This window comes from Sorex araneus, chromosome 3, assembly GCF_027595985.1.
Source record: "Sorex araneus isolate mSorAra2 chromosome 3, mSorAra2.pri, whole genome shotgun sequence".
In the NCBI taxonomy this organism is placed as follows: Eukaryota; Metazoa; Chordata; class Mammalia; order Eulipotyphla; family Soricidae; genus Sorex; species Sorex araneus.
In genome coordinates this window covers 78,961,329-78,983,378 of record NC_073304.1, presented here as the reverse complement: position 1 = coordinate 78,983,378, position 22,050 = coordinate 78,961,329, and the positions used below count along the sequence as shown (strand labels likewise).

General features: G+C 39.0%; 1 protein-coding gene across 6 annotated transcripts in view; it reads left to right on the top strand.

Annotated features, from left to right (window-relative positions):
- The window catches only part of RYR3 (ryanodine receptor 3), a 605,205-nt gene that overhangs the window by 257,936 nt on the left and 325,219 nt on the right, over positions 1-22,050 (top strand). For all 6 annotated transcript variants that reach the window (XM_055132600.1, XM_055132599.1, XM_055132596.1 and 3 more), the window contains exons 4-8: positions 3,122-3,196; positions 5,306-5,384; positions 11,972-12,084; positions 13,142-13,241; positions 16,314-16,407. In XM_055132600.1, the coding sequence (XP_054988575.1) occupies positions 3,122-3,196; positions 5,306-5,384; positions 11,972-12,084; positions 13,142-13,241; positions 16,314-16,407 (461 nt within the window). The remainder of the gene's footprint in view (positions 1-3,121; positions 3,197-5,305; positions 5,385-11,971; positions 12,085-13,141; positions 13,242-16,313; positions 16,408-22,050) is intronic.

Below are 22,050 nucleotides of genomic sequence, written 5' to 3'. Positions count from 1 at the left end.
CTCCTGATGTAGGACCTTAAAGACTATGATGAGGGCATAAAAAGGAGTGGGCAGCATGGGTGCTATTGCTCTTGTCTGGGTTGGAGTGTGAGGTCTGTGGATCAGCACAGAAATATCCCACTCAGCTCCATTGAGTCCCAAAGTATTTCTGTTGGTACCATACTTATTCCACTCCTCTGGCACTCTGGAAATCTCTCCCAACACTCATGTCTGCTTTGGGAGTGAGCAATTCTACATTCTTAGAATTACAGTGTTAAGGGAAGCAAAGAAGAGTTGGAGGCAGGTGGCAGCCTGCCTAGATTATAATTCTATAGGAACTTTAGTGAGTTTAATTTGAGGCATTGTACTACTGGATAGTATCCACCCACCGTATCAACCACCGCAAGCTATCAATTAACTTGTAATAAAAGAAGTGCACAGAGAATGTTTCAGTTAGACTGACAGGATGTGAAAATTATTTAGTATGACAAATTTTAATGTAAGCTGTTGACACATTTGTAAATACAGAAACCAAAGCTCCAATGACTTCAAGAAAATTGGAAATTGTGAGGAGTGTTTAATTCTTTCATAACAGTAAAATCTTGAGAGCATTTAAATATCTTCACAGCTATAGAAAAAGCACAGCCACATTTGCAAATAGTTGTATGCTGTAAAAAAAATATGATGCCAGAATTATCTTTTATCTTTAGGCTAATTGTGTGACATGGAAATCATCTCTTTGACAGAGTGATTCTGACTATCTAAATAGAGTTGAAATAAAATTACTCCAGGCATTATTACCTTGTGCCTTCCCTTCTGGCTTTAATCTTTCATTGCTCATTTCTCTGATAGGGCCACATGTAGGAGACAAGCAGAACCTCAAACTAGCTTCCAGGATTACTGACCTGTAACTCTGAACCAAAAGCAGTGCCTGTGGGAGGAATATATTTGAATCTCTTTTCATGATTTGTTGTTGTTGTTTTTTTTTTCTTCAGAAGTGAGCCTTTTATTTTTTCCCCTACTTTATTTTTTATTTTTAATTGGATCATCCATGCGATACAGTTACAAAGCTTTCGTGATTGGGTTTCAGTCATACAGTGTTCCAACACCCATCCCTCCTCTAGTATATCCCCTAGTATATCCCACACTAATATCCCCTGTATCCCTCCTGTTACCCCTACTGCCACCCCAGCCTGCCTCTATGGAAGGCACTTTTTCTCTCTCTGTCTCCCTCTCTGTCTCTCTCTCGGCATTATGATTTGCAATACAGATACTGAGAGGCTATCATGTTTGGTCCTTTACCCACTTTTAGTACACATCTCCAACTTTATTTAAATACCCTAGTTTACAAAGTTGTTCATGATGATTTGTTACAAGCATTCAATTTTCAAATACCAATCCCACCACCACTGCTATCTTTTCCCCACCATTGTCTCCATTTTCCCAACCACCCTTCAAACCTGCCTCCATAGCAGACCCACATAATTTTATATTGCTTGCTACCACTAAATGCTTAATAAATGGTCAAAAAGTACTTTTGTAGATGAAAATTCATGAAATTGTTGTATTTCAACATGGGATTATTAAGTCCTTATCTGAGGGCTTACTAAGCTGTTGACAGAAGTTAAGTCTTCTGTACTAATGTTTTTATTTGTTAAGATTGTTGGCTTCTGCATTACATTCCATCCAATATGATGTGCTGCTACTGGGATGTCAGTATTGTAGAATTTGGAGATTTTGCTCCAGGAAATCCAGAATATTTAACTGAACAATCCATCCGGGGGCGTGGCGGTGGCTCTTTGGGCTTTGTTTGGACAAAACCTGGCCTGTTCATGATGATTTGTTCATCCATGATCATCGGATCATCCAAGATCGCTCCAGACATCTCAACAAATACCCCAAATTTTTGCGGTTAGTTGATCTCTTTCAAGATTTATGTAAGAGTGTCTGGAACAGGGATGTTAGATGAGCTTACATAGCAGCAGAGGTGGGAGGTGGGCATGGCTTCTGGGTTTTCCAGAAGTACCAGGAGGTGCGGGGGAAGTCACCCACCTTGAGTCTGAGAGGGCCTGGAGTTTTCAGCCACCAAGACCCATGTACCTGGAGTTTTCAGCAGATTCGATTGTCTGTGGAGCTCATCATGATTTGGTTTTGATCTCAGACTTTTGATTCTCTTCTCATATGTATTTGGAAACGGGGACTAGTGCACAATTTTGTCTCCTAAAAGGAGCATATTAAAAAAATTAACTCCGAGGGCAGTTCACATGATAGGGCTACCAGAACAGATATTTCATATAAAATAGAAAAGGTTGATGCCCTAAATTCCTAGAACTGTCTATGACTCTGTTCCCCATGTTACCTACTGCCTCTGACTAGAATATTTTTATCTCACACCATGAATGGTTCAGTTCAGAGAGTGACGTGTGTTCAGGATCGAAGGCGAAAAAATCAGAAGCAGATGTCATTGACTCTGTGTCAGGCTATCTCTTCTTCTGGTACCTACCCCTCTTGCTCTTTGTGCTGCTACCAAGCAAATAGCCAGAGTGGATGATGGGTGAGGCAGCAAAGGTGCTGAGAAGGACCCTCCACTGTTGGGTCTATTTCTGCATAATTGGTTGCCCTTTTCAAGATCTGTATTTCAGAGCCCTTGCTCACTGGTGATATCTGGGCCAAAAAGGCCTGTTAAAGGGAGTGGACATAGGCACTTGCATTGAGGTAAAAGGGCCTCCAGACACAAAAGGGGACCATATACCTGTGCATCATACTGCCTTTCTGTCACTGGGCTGTCGTTATATCCCCATTGTTTCTCTCTCTCACTCTGACTGCCTCTGAGAAGTTTCAAAGGAAGGTAAGCAGCACCTGTCTCATCCACATGCTTCCCTGATAGAAGAGCTCTGTGTTTCTGCTCACCTGGGCACGGGCCATTCCCGAACAGCAGTCTGGCCCAGCCTCTCCCCAGGATACTGCATGCTGTGACCACGAGTCTCTCCCCCTTCACAGACTGCCATTTGCTTTTAGAATGAATTTCTAAAAAGCTTTGCAGCGGGTCTTTTCCTTTGTAGTCTGTCTCCCAGAATTGTTGGCTTCTTTGCACTTGGGGCCCGCCGGATGGTGCTGACTTTACCCTCCTGGTTCTCCACAGGCAGCCCAAGGCGGTGGCCACAGGACCCTGCTGTATGGCCACGCGATTCTCCTGCGGCACTCCTTCAGCGGAATGGTAAGCACGGCCCTATCTTGTGTTTGGGTCTACAAGGATACCCAACATAGGAGAGAACATCATGGCCATGGGATTTCTGTGCCTTCTCTCCTCTCTCACTGGCTGAATGAATTGGGATAGTGGTGACTGCCTCCTGTTCCAGAAGAAGTTGAGTAAAATGGGTTAGTCCAGAGGCAGGTGGAAAGGAAGCCACTTCGCAGTCAGAAAAAGCCAATCAAGCTGTACCTAATTAAGAATGTGGAAGCAGAATATGCCACATTTGTGATAATTCAGTGAAAGAAACTAAAAGAGAAAAATTCTAGTTTGTAATAAATTTGTTAAATACATACTGCAGGTATTTTACAGGGAGCATTAGGAAAACATTGTGATCTCAATCAACTATCATACATGCTAACTCTAATAACATTTGCACATTTACTTCCTTTCCTACATGTGTTATCCTCAGTGTCATCTGTACATGGAAAAGGTGTCATCTTAACTCTAGTCCTCATGGAAAACTGTTGTGGTGATACCAGACTATTGCACACATTTATACCTACAACATGCTGCAAAGTTCATCTCAAAGTCCAAACTATCAAATTGGCAGAACAGTAGTTACCTATTAAATAATGTATTTGTTGCAGATTTTTTTTTCCTGAGCACTGGTAAGAAGTTGGCCTTTTCAGCCTTGACTTTCTTTATTGTATTCCTTTCTGCAAAAGACAGAACTGAAATGAGCATGTTTCAGGGAGTGAGGAAGGGGCAGAGGAAGGTGGGACTATTATCTAAGCAGAAGATGGGGTCATTTAGACAGGTACAAAATTTTGTTCCACAGCAATCTCTAGGAGTAAGAGGTGATTATTTTTCTTACAGAATATGGTGTTTATAAAAAAAATTAAATAAAACTCAAATATCTCTGTTTTACTATCTCTGTAGAATAGCAAAATTTCATAGCACACACTGAGGACTTGAAGATTCAGGCTTATGTCATGTCAGAGATCTGAAGACTTCATTATTTATCTTTAGATTTGCTTCCCCCAATCCCAAAATTCCCACTCACAATTAACATAACTGTGGACTAGCTAGTTCTCTAGGACCAGCTCTGATGATAAAGCTCATGAGATAGAACTCGTATAATGCGCCAATTCTCCATTTCCCTCCTGCAGAGAGCTGGAAGTATAATCTAGAAACATGCCCCGATCAGTCAGCAACCCCATCTAGTTCTAAGACCAGCCTTTGTGTCTATTAATGATGGAGGCAGACAAAAGGCTATGTTTTTATTTCTCCTTAATTATTTTATTTTATTTTATTTTGATTTGGGGCCATACCTGGCAGTGATCAAGGCTTACTCCTGGCTCTCCACTCAGGAATTATTCCTGGTGGGCTCAGGAAACCATATGTGATGTCAAGAATCGAACTTGAGTCAGCACATGCAAAGCAAGTGCCTTACTCACTCCTCACTCTACTATCACTCTGTCCCCATCACTTTATAATTTTAGAAGTCCTTTTTAAAGTTTTACATGCGCAACATTTTTATAATAGAAAAAATAGACATTATCTGGTAGTTTTGAAACTTAGAAGATTGCACAAGCAGAAAGTAAATAAAAGTGGAGAATCATCTTGGCTCATCCCTCCTACTGTCCAAAGACAACTCTGTCGTGAGCTTGGTGCGAGGCATTAAAATTTTGCTAGTAGAAACAGGGATGAAACTCAGTGGTAGAACAAATGCTGGCAAGTGTGAGGTCCCAGATTTGTTTGTGATGTGCTGGCAGTTATACAATGATCTCTTAAATATTGTCTACACAGTAACCTTTTAGATAAAACTATTTTGAATACCTTTTGTAGTTTTTCAGGGTATCTTGAACTTAATTCTATTGAATACACCCAATTTATTTATATGACATAGAGTATGATGAGTTAAATCACTGGGTTATTAGGGAAGAACGTCTTTGAGGTTTTGAGTATACTTTTAAAGTATTTGCCAAAAGCACTGCACTAATGATAGAGACAAACAAGTTTTTTTTCACATTAGCTCAGTGTTGAAATTGGCAACTGGGAATCAGTTACTAGTGGAATCCCAGGATTGGACCTTCCATTTTGACTTCACTGGCTTGTGCTTTTCTTTCACAGTATTTAACATGTTTAACAACATCAAGATCACAAACAGATAAACTTGCCTTTGATGTTGGTCTGCGGGAGCATGCCACAGGTAGGTCAGAATTTTGAGATCTGCTCGGTGGGTTCTTGGAGGAGGGGCTTTGGGATAGGATCTTAATGTTGTTCGCCTGAGATTCCAAGCCAATCTCATCAATAATTAGTGTGATAAAGTTCTGGGGAATAAGAAAGAGTTGCAATGCAAGCATGTAATTCTGATGGAGAATTAAGAAATAATAGGAATTTAATACTTTAACCACAGTGTTTCAGAAGATGATTACCTTGGGCTAGGTGCTAAAAATAAGTAAAGAAATTATTAATAATATTCCTGATAGTAAGGTTGCAATGGTAATGCTAAGGAAACACAGTTTGCTTAAGGGTTTACATGGTGAATATATGTATGTCCAAATGATAGGAATAGTTCCTAGTCCCATTATTCATCGGGCTGTCAGCTCTTTAAAAAGTCATGCTTCCCAAATGTCAGTCAATGATATCCACCATTATTTTTGTAACTTTCACACACCCCTTCTATCATTTGCTTAATATTTTATTAATTTAAAATTTTATGGCCGCAGTGATAGCACAGTGGGTAGGGTGTTTGCCTTGCATGCGGCCAACCCGAGTTCAATTCCTCCATCCCTCTCAGAGAGCCCGGCAAGCTATCGAGAGTATCCTGCCCACATGGTAGAGCCTGGCAAGCTATCCATGGTGTATTCAATATGCCAAAAACAATATTTGTAAAGTATTACAAGTCACACATAGAGACGTCACTGGTGCCCGCTCGAGCAAATTGATGACCAAGGGGATGACAGTGACAGTGACAGTGAAATTTTTATGGGCAGAGCTTGACATCATTGCCATAAGTAGGAAACTGGTATTGCTTGCCATTAAAATAAGTGTAATGAAAATACAACCCTGTTATTTAATAATTGAGATGTTGGTAAAAGTTACAAAATTACTAGTGATATAAAAGTGCCAAAACTTTCTATGAATCAAAGAAACAAATGAAGAGTAAGAAGAAAGCAGATGTATCACATTATGGTTTAATGTCATTAAATTTCTCTTTCCCATTAGTGCTATGTATCACATGCTTTTGGAATTAATAGCTCATTTTTTTAGGTCAGTCAAAAATTATGACAGTCAAGTTGGATCATAAGGAAGGTGGCAACCAGGATTGTGCAGGTTCTCCCAGGATACCAGACATAAAGAATAAAGGACTAAGATAGCTATAAATATTTATAGTTAGAGCATCAAATAAAAGACCTACTTGCTGTGTTGATAGAAGTGGAGCAATGGATAGAAGTTAAAAGGAGGCACATTTTTACCTCAGTCAAGGAAACCACTTTGTGTTATCTGCAACTATCTAGCAAAGAAGCAGCTAGCACTGGGAAATGGGGTGCTTCCTGTGGCTAGAAATATTCATGGACAACTTGACCATCTGTCAGGACATTTGCATGTGGAATTTTTGTTTTTATTAGCTTAGCGGTTGAGCTATATACTAATGAGATTTCTTAGTTGCAAGCAATGGAGATGATTCAGGAGAATGAGAACTCAAGCAGAATGAGAATTTACTGTTGGGTAGAACCTGCTCTAAAGATAAAGCCCATACTTTGGAAAATAGGCAGGAAGAAAGAAGACAAGTAAGAGAAAACAACCCTTCAAGACTTTGTCTTGTAAATTGTCTTTAATATAACATTTCCCCCCAAATGGTAGGGGGGATGGAAGAACTGGGTGGACTGAGAAAGAAAAAGGTGATTTTGTTCTTCCGAAGTTGTAAATTTGTAAGGGACTGATGGAAATTGTCTGGTATTACAAATGAACTAGAAAACGAAATCCTCAAGTTTAAACCATATCCGCATGCTCTTTGCCCATCATGCATAGTAGTATCCTAGAAATTCATGGGGGAACTACTTCTTTTCTTGCTCTTGTATTTGAGCAGAGCACAAGAGTAGGCCTACCCTCATCCATTAAGATTTTTTTCATAAGATAAGACTATATTTGAATTTGATTTGGATTTGCTTTGTTTTAAGCTAGGGGGTCTTAAAATACATTCCCCTCTAAGGTTAATACCTATACTGGAAATTTTTTAAATGAGGGAACTATCACACTCTCTGAATTTAAGTTGGCCTCTGAGTCTGAACCAACTGTTAGTCTCAGAGAACAAAGTCAAAGAAGTTATGTATGGCCATTTTTCTTCTGTCAGTAAAAATGACTTTAGACATTTAAAACTTAAAAGAAAATTGAGAAATACCACTTTCTGGTGATATGATTGGGAATCCTATTTATATATGTCTCTGGTCAAAAAAATATAGAGGGAGATAGAATCAGAGAGGACCACTCCTTCTTGCATTCTTTTCATAATTCCTAAAATCACACTTGGCATGAATTCTGCTGACACACCGGACAAGCACATAAGCTAACTCTTGTGAAAGTTGACAGATTAAATGTTGACTTTGGCATAAGAGGTGGGAAAGGGTTGAACAGGTGTTCATGAAAACCCAGAGTCTAAAACCTCCCTTCATCCCAACCCCGTTTAGTTCTACTTGAAGTTGGCTTGCTGTTGTCAAAAAAAATGTACATATAGCTCAAATAAGTATTTGTTTTCTCACTCCAGGGTGGATATTGGCTCAAAATAACAGACTACTATTCTTTTTCTTACTCAGGTCTTTTTGTCAATGTACCCGAAAATATATTTTAAATTGAAAATAAGTGCTGAGAGTTGAGTTGACTCTCTAGTAGAATGTGTGTCAAGTTTTGAACGCAGTATCTTGAACAATTCTGGACATTTTTACCCCTGCACAATGGATAATAAATGTTTTGATATTCTTATCAAAACTGGTGATCACTTGGCCCTTGATCTGTTACTGAATCCATTTCTCTTTTAAAAAGATTTTTATGTTTTTTTAGCATTTTATATATTGCTAGAATTATATTTAGGAGGGAAAATATGAAGAAAAGACTGCTGGAAAAGTTTTTTTTTAATACCAGTAACTTGTCAATACTGTAGTGGTTCAGGGAACAGATCTATCTATTTCCAGGCTCTTAGTTCACTGACTGCAGCCAGACAAGGGCAGGTGAACATCCCTTCTCTGGTGGGTTCCTCTTCAGTTCCAGCTTCATTCCACATTGCTTGGTGATCTGGAGAAAATAATAGGTAGGCATACATTGTTCCACTTCAAACATACGGGTTAGCTGCATCTGTTCTGTCATATTTTATTTAATTAAAAGTATTTAGAGCCTTTAAACTAAATTAAAATAATACCGATACATAATTCAATGAGATCATTTAATGAGGTAAATAGTGATCTGGACTTATTGAAAATATGTCTTTTGCTCCACATGCCCCAGTTCTAGATTCCTTAACTCTGTGGAGTAGAATTCTCTGGAGTTCTACTTTGTACTCCTAGCATCGTTTCCCATTTATTTATGAATAGTATTGTATACTTGTACTTCTTTTTCGAGATGAGGTATTATCTCTTGATGTCCTATGTGCATAATAAAATGTTAGTGTGTATGCTCTGCTCTTCCTTGTTCCTCCGATACAATCACATCTTTTTCAATGTAAATGCAAAATCAATATTATTGCTGATATTGGTATAACTCTAACTTTTTTCAAAGGAGCTTTGTTATATAGTGATCCAGTCTCTTTGTTATAGTACTTTTAAGTTTTTCTTAGTTACTCATTGCGTTAGTTCTCTCACCAGTTTCATTTTCTTGGCATTACCCACGGTCTTCGAGGAAACTCCCTTTGCTTCTCTTCTGGACCTCTGTTTCCTAGATTCCATGTTTTCTTCTTCCTTGGTCAACCACCCACCACAAATACCTAGTCATTTTTAAAGGAAAGATCCACAGGAGACAGATTGTCAAGTGCTTTAATTATCCACCACAAATAATTCATAACATTCTACATTTTTCCCCCTCAGGGCTGGAGCAGTTGTACAGCAGATAGGGTGCTTGCCTTGCTTGCAGCCATCCCAAGTTCAATCCCCAATGTCATATATGGTCTCTTGAGAACCGTTTAAAGTTAATTCCTGAGCATAGAGCCAGGAATAAACCCTGAGAATTGCAGGGCATGACCCAGAAACAACAAAAAAAACCCTTTTTTTCAGCCTCCTGCTGGCTTCCATTTGTTTCTAGTTTGTGGTCTAGGTGTTATGAAATCTATATTTTAACTACTGATCTTTTGTGATCTCTTTATATTTCTCCAAGAGCTACTTATATCTTTCACTTTGCTCTGATTATTCAAATTCCAAAGTGGTATGTCACTTAGCCTGGATCCTGCCTATCCTGCATCTCATAAGAATGGACCAAGGTGTGAACCAGAGCAATAGTACAGAGGGTAAGATGCTTACCTTGCACACAGCTGACCCAACTTCTATCCATGGCACCCCAAATGGTCACCCAGCCCTGCCAGGTATGATCTCTGAGTGCAGAGCCAGAGAGTAAGTCCTGAGCACTAATGGGTGTACCACTCTCATGCAAAAGAATGGACTTAGCTGTGAGGGTTTCTATTCTCCATTATGTTGGGGACTTTTCAATCTGAGAATGCTAGTCTTTTAGCTTGGTAAATGTTTTGTATTATTTCTTGGTAGTTTTTATCTCTTGTTTTCTTTGTTCTTTGCTATCTGAAAGTCCTCAAGATTGATTTTCTGGTATTTTTTAAATCAATCACACTGAAACAGAGTTACAGACTTACAAGCTTTCATGATTACGTTTCAGTCATACAATGATCAAGTATCTATCTCTCCACCAGTGGCTATTCTCCACCAACAATGTTCCCGGCATCGCTCCTACCACCCCCACCCCATTCCACCACTACCCCCACCTCTGTGGCAGGCACATTCCCTTTACTCTCTCTCTTCTTTGGGGTGTTATGGTTTGCAATACAGGTACTAAGTGGCCATCATGTTCGGTCCATAGTCTACTTTCAGCACGCATCTCCCATCCCGAGTGAGTCCTCCAAGCATCATTTACTTAATGGTCCCTTGTATACCCCATCTTCTGGGTTTTTTATATTCCTATTTTAACCTATTTTTCTTTGTTATTTTTTTGGCAGAGAATTTTTCAATTTTACCCTATTATCCACTTGTTTTTTCCCTCTTTAGAAGGTTCGGTTTCTGTTTCCTCTGAGTACATTTTTTGTTTTTATTTTTTGCCTCACAAATGTAACTTTCTCATCTGTGTTTATTAATTCCCAAAATATTTTCTTATGGGGCAGAGAGCCTTGCAAGGATGTTAGGGAGCCAAGGCTCATTTCCAGAAACTCTTGGCCGTTGGACCAGTAGCTCAATACTAGCACCTAAGAACGCAATTGTCCTTGGGTCCTTTGGTTCCGAGGATCACCCAAGCCACCCCTCTAGTGCTGTGAAGCTATTTGGTACAGGGGACTGAATTGGCATGTGCCCTAATCTTGGTACTAGTAACCTGGCCCATGATATATCTTTCAGAGTTTTCTTTGGCTCTCTGCAACATGTTTTCTCCAAGTCCTTTCTCCCTAATTTTTTTGTTTTAAATTCCTTCTTGGGTTTAAATTCCTCAAATTGTCAGGTGGTCCTTCATCTTCACTCACTTATATATCAACGTAGTAAAAGCTTACTGGAATTTCTGTACTGGAGGCTCTGATTTACCATCTGTTTGCCCTCGCTTGTAGATAATCTCTCAGACACCTAGACACTTTACTATAGTTATCCAAACAATTGTATTTTTGGATAACTTTGGATGGTTTGACTTTGTCAAGGCATAATCCTCAAATTCAGAATGAAGTTAAAGAAAAAGGAGCTAAGGTTTTACTAGTAAGGGCCTATGATTTTATTTTTTCTCTTATTTTTAGTATTATTTTTCACTTTTTTCTTCAGTGATACCTGGTATTTTTTCAATTCCAAGTTTTCTGTGGGTTTTCATTATGCTGATTAAATTTCTTATGAAGAGTGCAGGAGGAATAAGCATCTGCTGTACAGGAGAGAGAAAAGGATATGGGGAATCCAAGGGCCTTTTAAATTTGGGTCACTGTTTGATTTTCAACCCCATCTTCTGCTGTATCCATAAGTAACTGTTACTCCAGTTTCAGAGACTTTCTGGGAACTAGGCAGTAGGAATAGACTTATTTATTTAAGATGACCTCTCCATTTTCTTATCTACACACTCAAGCTTAAGCTTCCTCTTGTGTAAAAGCATCCTCTGCTTACTCATCCAAAATGTCAATTTTACTTCTTTGCTATAAATATCATATTTACCCCTTAAGTCCTTGTTATTTAGACCCTTTTTTTAAAATCTCATTTTCTAGTGATTTTCACAGTGGGGGTGTTAGGTGGAAACAAATATAAAGTTAGATGAGAGGTCAGTGAACCAGTGAAGTCAATTCTTAAAGTTTTCTAAGCGCTTATGAAGGAAGTATTTGTCTAAATGTATTTAAAAATATTCAAAGATTGCTATAGACTCTGACTTCCAATACTCTTTCTCAACCATTGTCTTTAAAGAAAATTAAAGTGATAAGCACAGTCACAGCAGGTGCAGGACTAGCTGGATGCTTATATGCAATTTCAGGCTGTGGGAGGGGAGGGCAGTAATAGGAGGAAGGGGAAAGAGGAGCAGAATTGGGGCACTGGATTCAAGCAATAACTGACTCAGTGAGCCTCTCTGTAGGGGAAGCCTGCTGGTGGACCATACACCCTGCTTCCAAACAGAGGTCCGAGGGAGAGAAAGTTCGAATTGGTGATGACCTCATTCTTGTAAGCGTGTCCTCCGAAAGATACCTCGTAAGTATCTCCTAACAAGGCACTTTTCATCTGTGCATGACTTTCCTTTAGAAGTAGGTAACTAAGAGAACTAAGGCACAAGAGGTTGGGCAGGTTGTGGAATCTTGGTACAGGGGACTAAGTTCTCTCCCCCAAGATTTAAGTGGTAACTGCTTTTTCCAGCTATTTACAATAATGTGTTTAGAAAACTCTGCTGCTATCCCATTACCCACTATGAATTTATTACCCATTTATCATTTATGAATTAATCACACTATCTAGCTTTGTTCCACTGAATAATGAGCCGATAAAAGGGGGCTGGAGCGATAGCACAGCGGGTAGGGCTTTTGCCTTGCACGAGGCCAACCCGGATTCGAATCCCAGCATCCCATATGGTCCCCTGAGCACCGCCAGGAGTAATTCCTGAGTGCAGAGCCAAGAGTAACCCCTGAGCATCTCCGGGTGTGACCCAAAAAGCAAAAAAAAAAAATGAGGGGGTATATATCAAAAATAAGCTTCTATTGGAGAAAGAGCAGTTTCAGTGTTCCATTAAGTGTGCAGTCCCAGTCAGTGGTCGGCAGATGCAGATGAGAACCTGTACTAGGATCTTATACTTGGGTGAGTAGCATTGACATCAACATTTAGGGGAGGTGGAGGGGGCCAGGAGATCAGAGAAGTGTTAGGACTAACTTTTTAAGCTTCTCAGCTCTAATCCCCATGGCAATTTTTTTCTTTGCTCTAGGCTGAATTCGAGTGTAGATTTTCCCATGTGTGAATTCCCTGCTCTCCTACCAAGAATAGACATTTTATGACTTCCTGTTGAATCAGGGATCCAGCTGAGAGAATGAAGTCAACACTTGTCTGCCACCTCTGTAACTGAATCCTTCTTCTTCCCTGAATAAAGCATCCCACTTGGAAGCTGCTTCTAGGTTAGGTAGAGAAATCTCCCACGGGCAATGTAGAAAGAGCCAGATGACAGGACCACAGCGGCCTTCAATCCTGGCAATTTTTAGAAAGAGTTGGCTCTGTCAAGTCTGGCCTGGTGATTTAAAGGATGTCTCATTTGTTTCTGCTACAGCATCTCTCAGTCTCAAATGGTAACATACAAGTGGATGCCTCCTTTATGCAAACACTCTGGAATGTACATCCCACCTGCTCAGGAAGTAGCATCGAAGAAGGTGTGCTTTTGGGTATCTGCATTCAGCCAGCCGGTCTGTCTTCTGCTATGGATGTTGGCATTGTCTGCTACTGTTCAGCTTCCCCACCCTCTCCACTGAATGTCTTGGCACACTGCATGATTTCTGTTCACTTGAATTTTTTTCTCTGATTTTGGAAGGGATTATTTTTCTATCCCGATGGCATGAGCATTCCTGACATTTAAAAATTTTTTTTTCTTTAGCATTAGTTTTGCATTATCTGCTTTTGGGACTTGCCTAGCCACCTTCCTTCTCACACTGCCTTTTCATTTTTATTTTTTTTATTTATGGTTGTCAGTTGTAAGTGTTCAGACCTCAGTACCATCAGTTTTAGAAGAGGTTATTTGCCAAAATGGTAGTATTGTTTTTATTTCTCTCCAGTGCATCCCCACACAGATGGGAAGAAGATTTTATAATGTGTTTGGCCATTTGTTTTTTACTTGTGTTTATGGAACACCACTTAAAAATAATGATATTTCTCCCATTTGTTTCTCTTAAAGTACGATCATCAAATTTTGTTCAGAATACCTTTTTTGTCTGAGCCAAAGTCAACATAACTGTTAAGATGTATGATAAATATGTAACCTCACTGTGCTTGTCAGCAATACGAAGCTGAGCAGAATAATCAAATGTCAATGACCTGTGAGTCGGTGCATTACACTTTGGCATTTTTTAGAAATACCGGAATCTGAAAAAAATAATTATATCACAGACTTTTTAACCCTTTTATCACCTTGAGATTACCCATTTCAAACCAGAAATGCCCTTCTATGACATGTTTGAAAATAGAGGAAGAAATGATCAAATTGATACCCTAGTTTCAGAAGGAATTATAACTCAACTGGAGAATTAGCAAACTAACTGATTTTTAACTCTTTTTTTTTAAAGAGTTTTAAAAGTCCTTAAAAGGTAGATTATGTTTATTCTCTTCTTTGATGCCAGAATAAACCCACCACCGTTAGTCTTTTGATAATTATTCTCCTTCTATCAGGAATAAAAAAACTCTAGGGTTAAATTGAATTTTGATTCAGTTGAGGTTTTGGTTGAATCTTCATGTTAAATTTTTCATTTGCACTGTAGAAATAAAATTACTTCCAACCCAACAGAGGGCTTGTAGAAATTAATTAAGGAATATTTTCAGTCTTGTCAAAAAGGTCCTTAAAGAAGTGTTAAGTGCTAACTGCTCTTGTGCTGCAGTGCAGATAGCTCATCACTTGAGTCACCTAGTCCTGTAGAAATGTGTTCTTTACACTTCCACTTGCGAGAAACCCTATTTAGCACAGAGACTGTGAGTGATCCTCCTCCTGACCCTCCCCCACAACTAGTACCCTCATCTGTTTCACTAAAGGGAAATTATGATGCACAAACACCTGTCAAATTTCTCTGTAGTAGTAAAATATTGATTGGAGGAGCTTGAGGATTGTAAATGATGAGCTTCTACGTGGGTGTGGCTTCGCTATCACAATGTTAGAGAGTTAGCTTACGAACTTGATCCTGGGACCAGGGGGAAAGCTCCAAAGAGAAAGCACCTGCCAAACATTTTCAAGGCCCTGAGTTCAATCCCCAGTACTGTTTGCTCTGTCCCTCCCTGCCCCAGCACCACCTAGCAGTGTCATCTTGATGGTCCTGGCCAAACCCTTACTAAACATAATTTTCAAAAGAATGACCTCCGAAGGTTTGGAATGTCTCTAAGTAAATTAACTGCTAAGAAAACCCTTATGGCATGAAGCATTTTAATGCAAAAAATAAATTGAAAGAACCCAACTGAGGCGCCAGCGAGACAATACAGCAAATAGAGCACAGTCAACCTAGGTTTGATCCCTGGCACCCCTGATGGTTCCCCAAACCCTGCCAAGAATGATCCCTGAGCTCAGATTACTCCCCAGAAGTAAGCCCTGAGTACTGCCAGGTGTGGCCTCCCAAAACAAAAATTTAGGATAAAAAAGGACACAAATGAAATTGTTAGTACAATAAAATAGAGGAAAATTGGAAATGGTCTTCTAAATTTTTGAGAAAAGTTTAAGAAAAAGTTGCTTTGCCTGAATGAAAAAAAAAATAAATGAGGGAATATCAGATGGTCCTGGTACAGATTGCCCTGCTAATACTTTTTCTCTTCTCTGGCATGTCTTATTCTTACTGTTTTAATCCAATACCCTAAATAGTTTGAAAATCCTTAAAGTAACTTAATTATGTGACTTAAAAAAACCCTGATACAAACACTGGGCATGTTAGGTCCATATGTCTCCTGAGAACAGGCTGATCTAAAAAATATTTTCATTTGAAGGGATATCAAATTACATTTCTTTCTATAAGATAAAATTTAGACTGAAATCTCTGCTACCATGTCCTCTGAATTAAGACTCAAGTTTTATTTGAAAATGACTGGGTTATTATGTCCCTCAAGTTCAGTTTTTGAATTCTCCTCTCAATTCTGTGGCTATTGAGCTTTCTTATTTTGAGATCAAAGTGCCTGTTGACAAGTGTGTCTGCTTGAGGATACTGTCATGTCATTCTGCCTTTTATTCCATGAATGGGAACAATATACAGGTTTGATCTGTGCTTGTTAAATGCACTCAAAAGCTAACTTCTTTGGTGACAGTGCTCAAGAAGAGTGTGTTGCTTCTCTTCTCCCAAGACAATAGTTTGATATTGTTTCTACTACAAAATATACACACTAAGGTTGTATGAGTTTATCCAGAATTTTGGTGTGGGGTATATTTGCATTCTAAAAAATGGAAAATCTTTATCTTTGAAGCAGTAGCAAATTAATTTTCCTTTTGGTTTTTAATGATATGGATTGACACTGCTTTTACCTTACATTTTTGATGTCAGATGTTGCTCATATCTGAAACTATTTAACTTGCAATTTTAGAATTGCTTTGACTTTATTTTTTCTGTCTCAGGTCTGATTCATGGAATCTGTACTTTCCCAAATGCTTCCTGTTTTGTTTTTCATAACCAGTTCAGACTTGCATGAATTTATCCTTTTAAACATGCTGTACACTGTGTTAAAACTTACCCTTCTGTTCATAGCAGAATACAATTCTTTTATAGGATATCTTCTTGGTGGGCATGTAGTACGTCTTTTCCATGGCCATGATGAGTGTTTGACAATACCATCTACAGACCAGAACGATTCCCAGCACAGGTAACAGCTTGATCCCCTTATCCTTGGTCTTCGGGTGTCTAAAGACTAAAGTTTGGATATGACTGCAGATTAATTCTCTGTTAGTAAACTGACAGTTCTGCCGAACCATGATCTGCAGTTGGTAAAAATGGAATGGCAAGTCCAGAGAAATAGTGCAAGGGTTAAGATGCTTACCTTGCCCGAAGCTAATCCAGGTTTAGTCCCTGGCATCATATAGTCCCCTTGAAAGTCCCAGGTATGACCCATACCCACCCCCTAAAAAAAGGAATGGCATTACACTACAGTTGGCTTATAGGAATCATGCTTCTTAGGCAAGTTCATCTGTGATGTTTCAGTTCTTTCATTTTTATGAGCAGTAACTTTGTCTAAGGAGTTTCTAGTAGACTGAAGCACTCATTTTGTTGATGAAAATAAGGTCAATCATATTAGTGAATCTGTGTATTTACACAAATTATTCATGAGGCTCTTCAGTGCAGGTTACCTCTATTGTTCCCCTTTTGTGGACTAAGTTCTTAAGGTAAAGTTTAGTAGTCCATTTTAAATAATCTAAAATAAAATTTTATAACCAATTATTTTATGAAACGAAATCCTTATTACTAAGTATAACTTGAGAAATCAATTGTCAATAACTATCAGGGACTGGATTTTACAGGGACAAAGCCATGAATAACATTTAGAGGATACTGTTGAAGGTAACACACTCTTTGGTCATATGTTGACCTTTCAATTAATGTTTTCTAAAAATTCAAAGGGCTTAAGGGAGAGTAAAGGGATTTAAGTGCTTGCTTTGTATTAATCCAACCCTGTTTGATTCCTTGGCACCACATATGATTCCCTGAGCCCTGCCGAAGTGATGACTGAACCCAGAGCCAGGAGTAGTCACTGAGCACTGCTGATATGGTGCAACCCTTCCCCCAAAATTAAAAATTTAAAACCAAGGAGAAAGAAGATAAAAACCAAGTTTCTATATGCAAATGGATGTGTATTTTTAACATTCTGTTTATCAGCTTTTATCAGTAAAAGTACACAACATAAAAATCTTGGCCTCTAACTATAAAAATCTGATATATACATATATATTTAAAAATTCAAATTTCAGATCCAGATCTACATTAGTCTGCATTTGAACAGCAGTGAGTTTGATTTGAGGTGAAACATTCTTTGTATTTCCCTAATGTCTACTGGAACTTTGTCAACTGTGTTTCTTCATTAAAAGCATGGCATCACCTTCACTTGATTCTGAAATCATCTAGACCAGGCTCAGCTAAAGGTCACATACTGGCTTACTTCAGATGACAACCTAACAACCACAGCTGCTGGTTTTCTATCTAGGGTTCATTCTTTATTTGATTTAGTAAAGACCCCCACAAGCAATATATTATTATATATCTTAGAAACGATCCAATTGGCAACGTATATTATCCTGAGTCTCTGCCTACTTGCTCTATTCTTTGAGTGTCCCTTCATAGGAACCAGATGTACTCCCAAGATAATGTCTAGAACATATAAATCAGGCCAGTGACAAGTGTATGATCAATTTGCTCACTGCCTCCCTGGCACTGGTCCAGGTACAGTTGCCTCTCAGTACACAAGGCAGGCAAATCCTTGAGAATTTAAGATTCCCTAGATGGTAATATGAGAACTGATTCGGTTGTATTCTTTTTATTTCAATGGCGAAATTATTCAATAACACATGCTGTCACTTCATTGTCCTATTGTGATATATCAAGTAAGTAAAGAACTAAAATTTTGAGAGTGAACCTTGCAGAGCTATCCACACCTAAAATGGGACATACCAGAATTTTCCAGTTCTGTTTTACTATTCATCTTCTTCATTTAAAGACAGAAATTTAGAAAAAATGAAATTTTCAACCTGTGCATACTTTAAGCTAACCCTTTCCCCTATACGCACACACACACAACTTGTCATTAGAGAAAAATTAAAAACAGTCTAATTAGAAAGAGACAAATCAGAAGCAGCCCCAACTTTGGAGAAACTTTTTTGGTAGGTGTTCTTGTTGAGTGGTTTAGGGTCCTGACTGAAAGAAAAGACTGGGCATATATTTGGAAAAAGGTCTGGGAAAGTGATGGACAGGTATTCCCAAAATGGGTTTTCTGAAGCATGAATGCATGCCATCATAGTAATAACAGCAAAGTTTGCCTTTTGAGCTGAAAATTTCCAGAGCACCTGATTTGTATTTTTGAAAAAAAAATAAATTTACAAATTTAGAAAAGGCTGTTTATTTATAACCTTTACCAGGAAGCAGGGAAGGTAAGGAGAAGGCAGATTGGTATGAGTTAACAGCTAATCAGTATACTATAACCTGAGTTTTTGCACTAGTTATCAGCTGGCCTCAATCAAGGTAGAGTTCCTTGGCACTTTTTTGATGTCTAAGTAAGTCTGTTTATTATCAGGTAAATCCTCAAAACTAGTGCCAGAAATACTGGATTCTGGGAGAACATCATAAAAATGGGAAAAATACAGTAACAGATTCTAATAGCCACTTCTACCTGCAAGTGATTCTTCTTATGACATTGCAAAACAAATCACTTCTTTTTTCTCTCAAGCCTGAGAAAATTCAAGTTAGGTAGAGAGACTGGTCGTCCCAGACAAACCCCAAGTCAACAATCTAGCATTCTGAGCTCTGATTCTTGGCTCTGCCTCAGGCTTGTCAAGCACTCTGGAATAAGTCACTTAACCTGCTGAAGCCAAGGCTAAGCTGTCAGCCAAGCTTTCAAAGCACCTCAGCTTACCACCCACTCTACTCCCCTCCTTGGCTAATTCTTTTAAAGAGCAGGGAACAGGTTGTTTCAACCTCTGTAACCTTGTCAGATTAAATAGAGCATGCTGCCTGCATTTCCTAGGTGGGAAGTATTAACTTCCCAGAATTCTTCAGATATCAGAGGAAAGGAGCTCTTCTACCCTGGCTTCCTTGCTCCTTCACTGACCTAGAGTGTACTGCTTAGCTAGCTCCACCTGACAAATTTTTCTAGTCCTCAATGAGGGTGACAATGTGGGCATAGAAGTGGGGCAGAAGGCTGGGATATACTATGATGAGGAACCATCACTGTAAAGCTGGGAGATCAGGGCAGTATTTTATTCTTGGTTGGCACCAAGATCCCTGGGTGGCAGAGCCTCAAAGTGTAATCTAGGATTTCTTTCCAAATATTTACTTCATGTTTCCTGATAGCTTGGTTTTAAGTCTCTGGATGTTAGCCGTTGATGGGATTACACACACCTGGGTTCCTCTGCAGGTTCCTTCATGTGCGAGGCTTGTCTGAACGTGTGGAGAAGGGCCTTGAGCATGGCTATGGCTAGGTTCCGGTGGTCTTCGGCTGCCAGGAGCTCTGCTTGGGGTGGGGAGGGGAGCTGGAGCCCATCCCCTCTGAGGGGCTCCAGGGAAGACAGCCAGGCATGCAGGCAAGAAACTCTGTGCCAACATCCAGAGACTTAAAACCAAGTTCCCAAAAGTGCGCGGCCACTTTTCGGCCTCGAGATATCTGATATCTTATAACCTATTTTCCCCTCTGAGAGAAAATAGCAAGCTACTGGGAGCTTCCTGCCTACATGGGACAGCCTCGCAAGCTTCCCATGGTGTATCCATATGCAAAAGCCAGTAACCAGCTGAAACTCATTCCTCTGACCCTGAAAGAGCCTCCAATGCGGCATCGTTGGGAAGGCGGAGAAGAGAGGCTTCTAAAACCTCAGGGATAGGACGAATGTAGAGGTTACTGAGACCGCTCGAGGAACTTGACGATTAACAAAATTTCGTGATCGTGATCATGATCGTTTCCTGATAACCAAGGACACTTGAGATGTAGAATGGCATATATAACTCCTCCCCCAAGACAGCCACTGTAAATGTAATATTTCATTGCTATTGAATATGTTTTATGCGGCCTCCATACAACTATAAGTAAAGTTTAAGTAATTTCAGTTATAGAATTGTTTTTATTCCATTAAAGTGTTTTGTGTGCATTGATTACCTAAAAAAAAACACTAACAGATTAAGGGCCAGAGAAATAGCTCAGGTGAGAGAGCATGGTCTGAACAAATTGGTTCCCTGATCTGCCCTATAAATACTAATGGGTGTGATTATGATGGTCCCCTAATGGCACCCTTCTGAACAGTGCTGCATGGCACAGGAAGACCCTAAAGATTTCCAAAGCTGTGCTGGGTATACCACTGTCAAACATGCATGTGTTCACACATACACAATTTGCAAACCTAGACTCTTATTTTATAAATGAGGAAACTGAGGCACGAAGAATTAAAAGAATTTGATCAAGACCAGACAGCTTACTGCTTCCAACTCAAGTCTGCCTAACTCCAGGCTTTTCTTTTTAACCAACTCATTGTGCTATTTCAGGAACAAAAATTAACTTTTTTTTCTTCTAGTCTATTGATTTTCTATTGTGTCAAAATCTAGGTCAAAATTCTTCTGAGATTTGAGTGATTCATTTTTGATATATACAAATGCCTCTGGAGGTGGGATTTTAGATCATTGTATTTAAATGCAATTATCAGTTTTGATCTGTAGTCACATGATTCTCAAAAAGTGTCTGAATTCACATTATTGGGTAACTCAGAAAGCTGTGTTTATATGACAAACTTATAGTAAGGGTAGTTCATTTAATTTCTCAAAAATTTTGATATATATGAGTTGGTCCTTAATGTACTGGTTTTATAAAAGTACTTTGCTGTTTGGTTCTGGAGAGATAGTACAGAGGTTAAGGCTCTTGCCTTATATGTAGCAGACTCCGGTTCAATTCTCCATAAATGATCCCGTAAGTACTGCTAGGAGAAATCCCTGAGTATAGAATCTAGAGGAAGCTCTGAAGCTCTGAGAACCACAATGTAATGCCCAAGAACCAAAATAAAATAAATAATATGTGTTGTTGCCCTCTATTTTAAAAAAATATGGGCTAGAGACAGCTCAACAAGCTAAGCACACGTTTTGCCTGTGGGAGACCTGGTACAGTCCCCAGCACCACATGGTCCTCCAAACACTGCACTAACTCTTGAGCACTTCATGGCGTACCTACCTCCCAACCCAACAATAACAAAATGACCAAACATTATGCAACCATAGATATATTACAGGAATTAAGGGGTTTGTCTTGCATACAGTCAATCCCAGTTTAATACCTGGAACCATGGTTCCCTGAAAAATGATTTCACTTAGCATCAGATAATCAAGATAAAGTCAGAGAAGTTTTACAGAATATCTGACCAATACGCTGCAAAATTATTAGCCATGAAAAACAAGGAAAAAATTGGAAGCAGGAAGCAGGAGAGATTTGACAACTAAATGCAATGGGATATCTTGTCATGGAAACTGGAACAGAAATAAAACATGGTTGATGAAAAAATTGGCAAAATCAATATAAATTCTTAAATTTAGCTATGTGATAACATGTAAGTGTTGGTTTCTTAGTTTTGGCAAATGTACCATAGTAATAGAAGATGATAAGCCAGGGAAACTAAGTAGGAAACTAAGTACTATTGTATGGACGCTCTCTGTGTACTGTTGTTACTACAGTTTTCAAACCTAAGTTTATTGCATATTGTTTTTTAAATAAAAATTAAAAGCGTACCTGTAATGGAAGAAAGGAAACAAAGTTGCAGTAATAACAGCATGA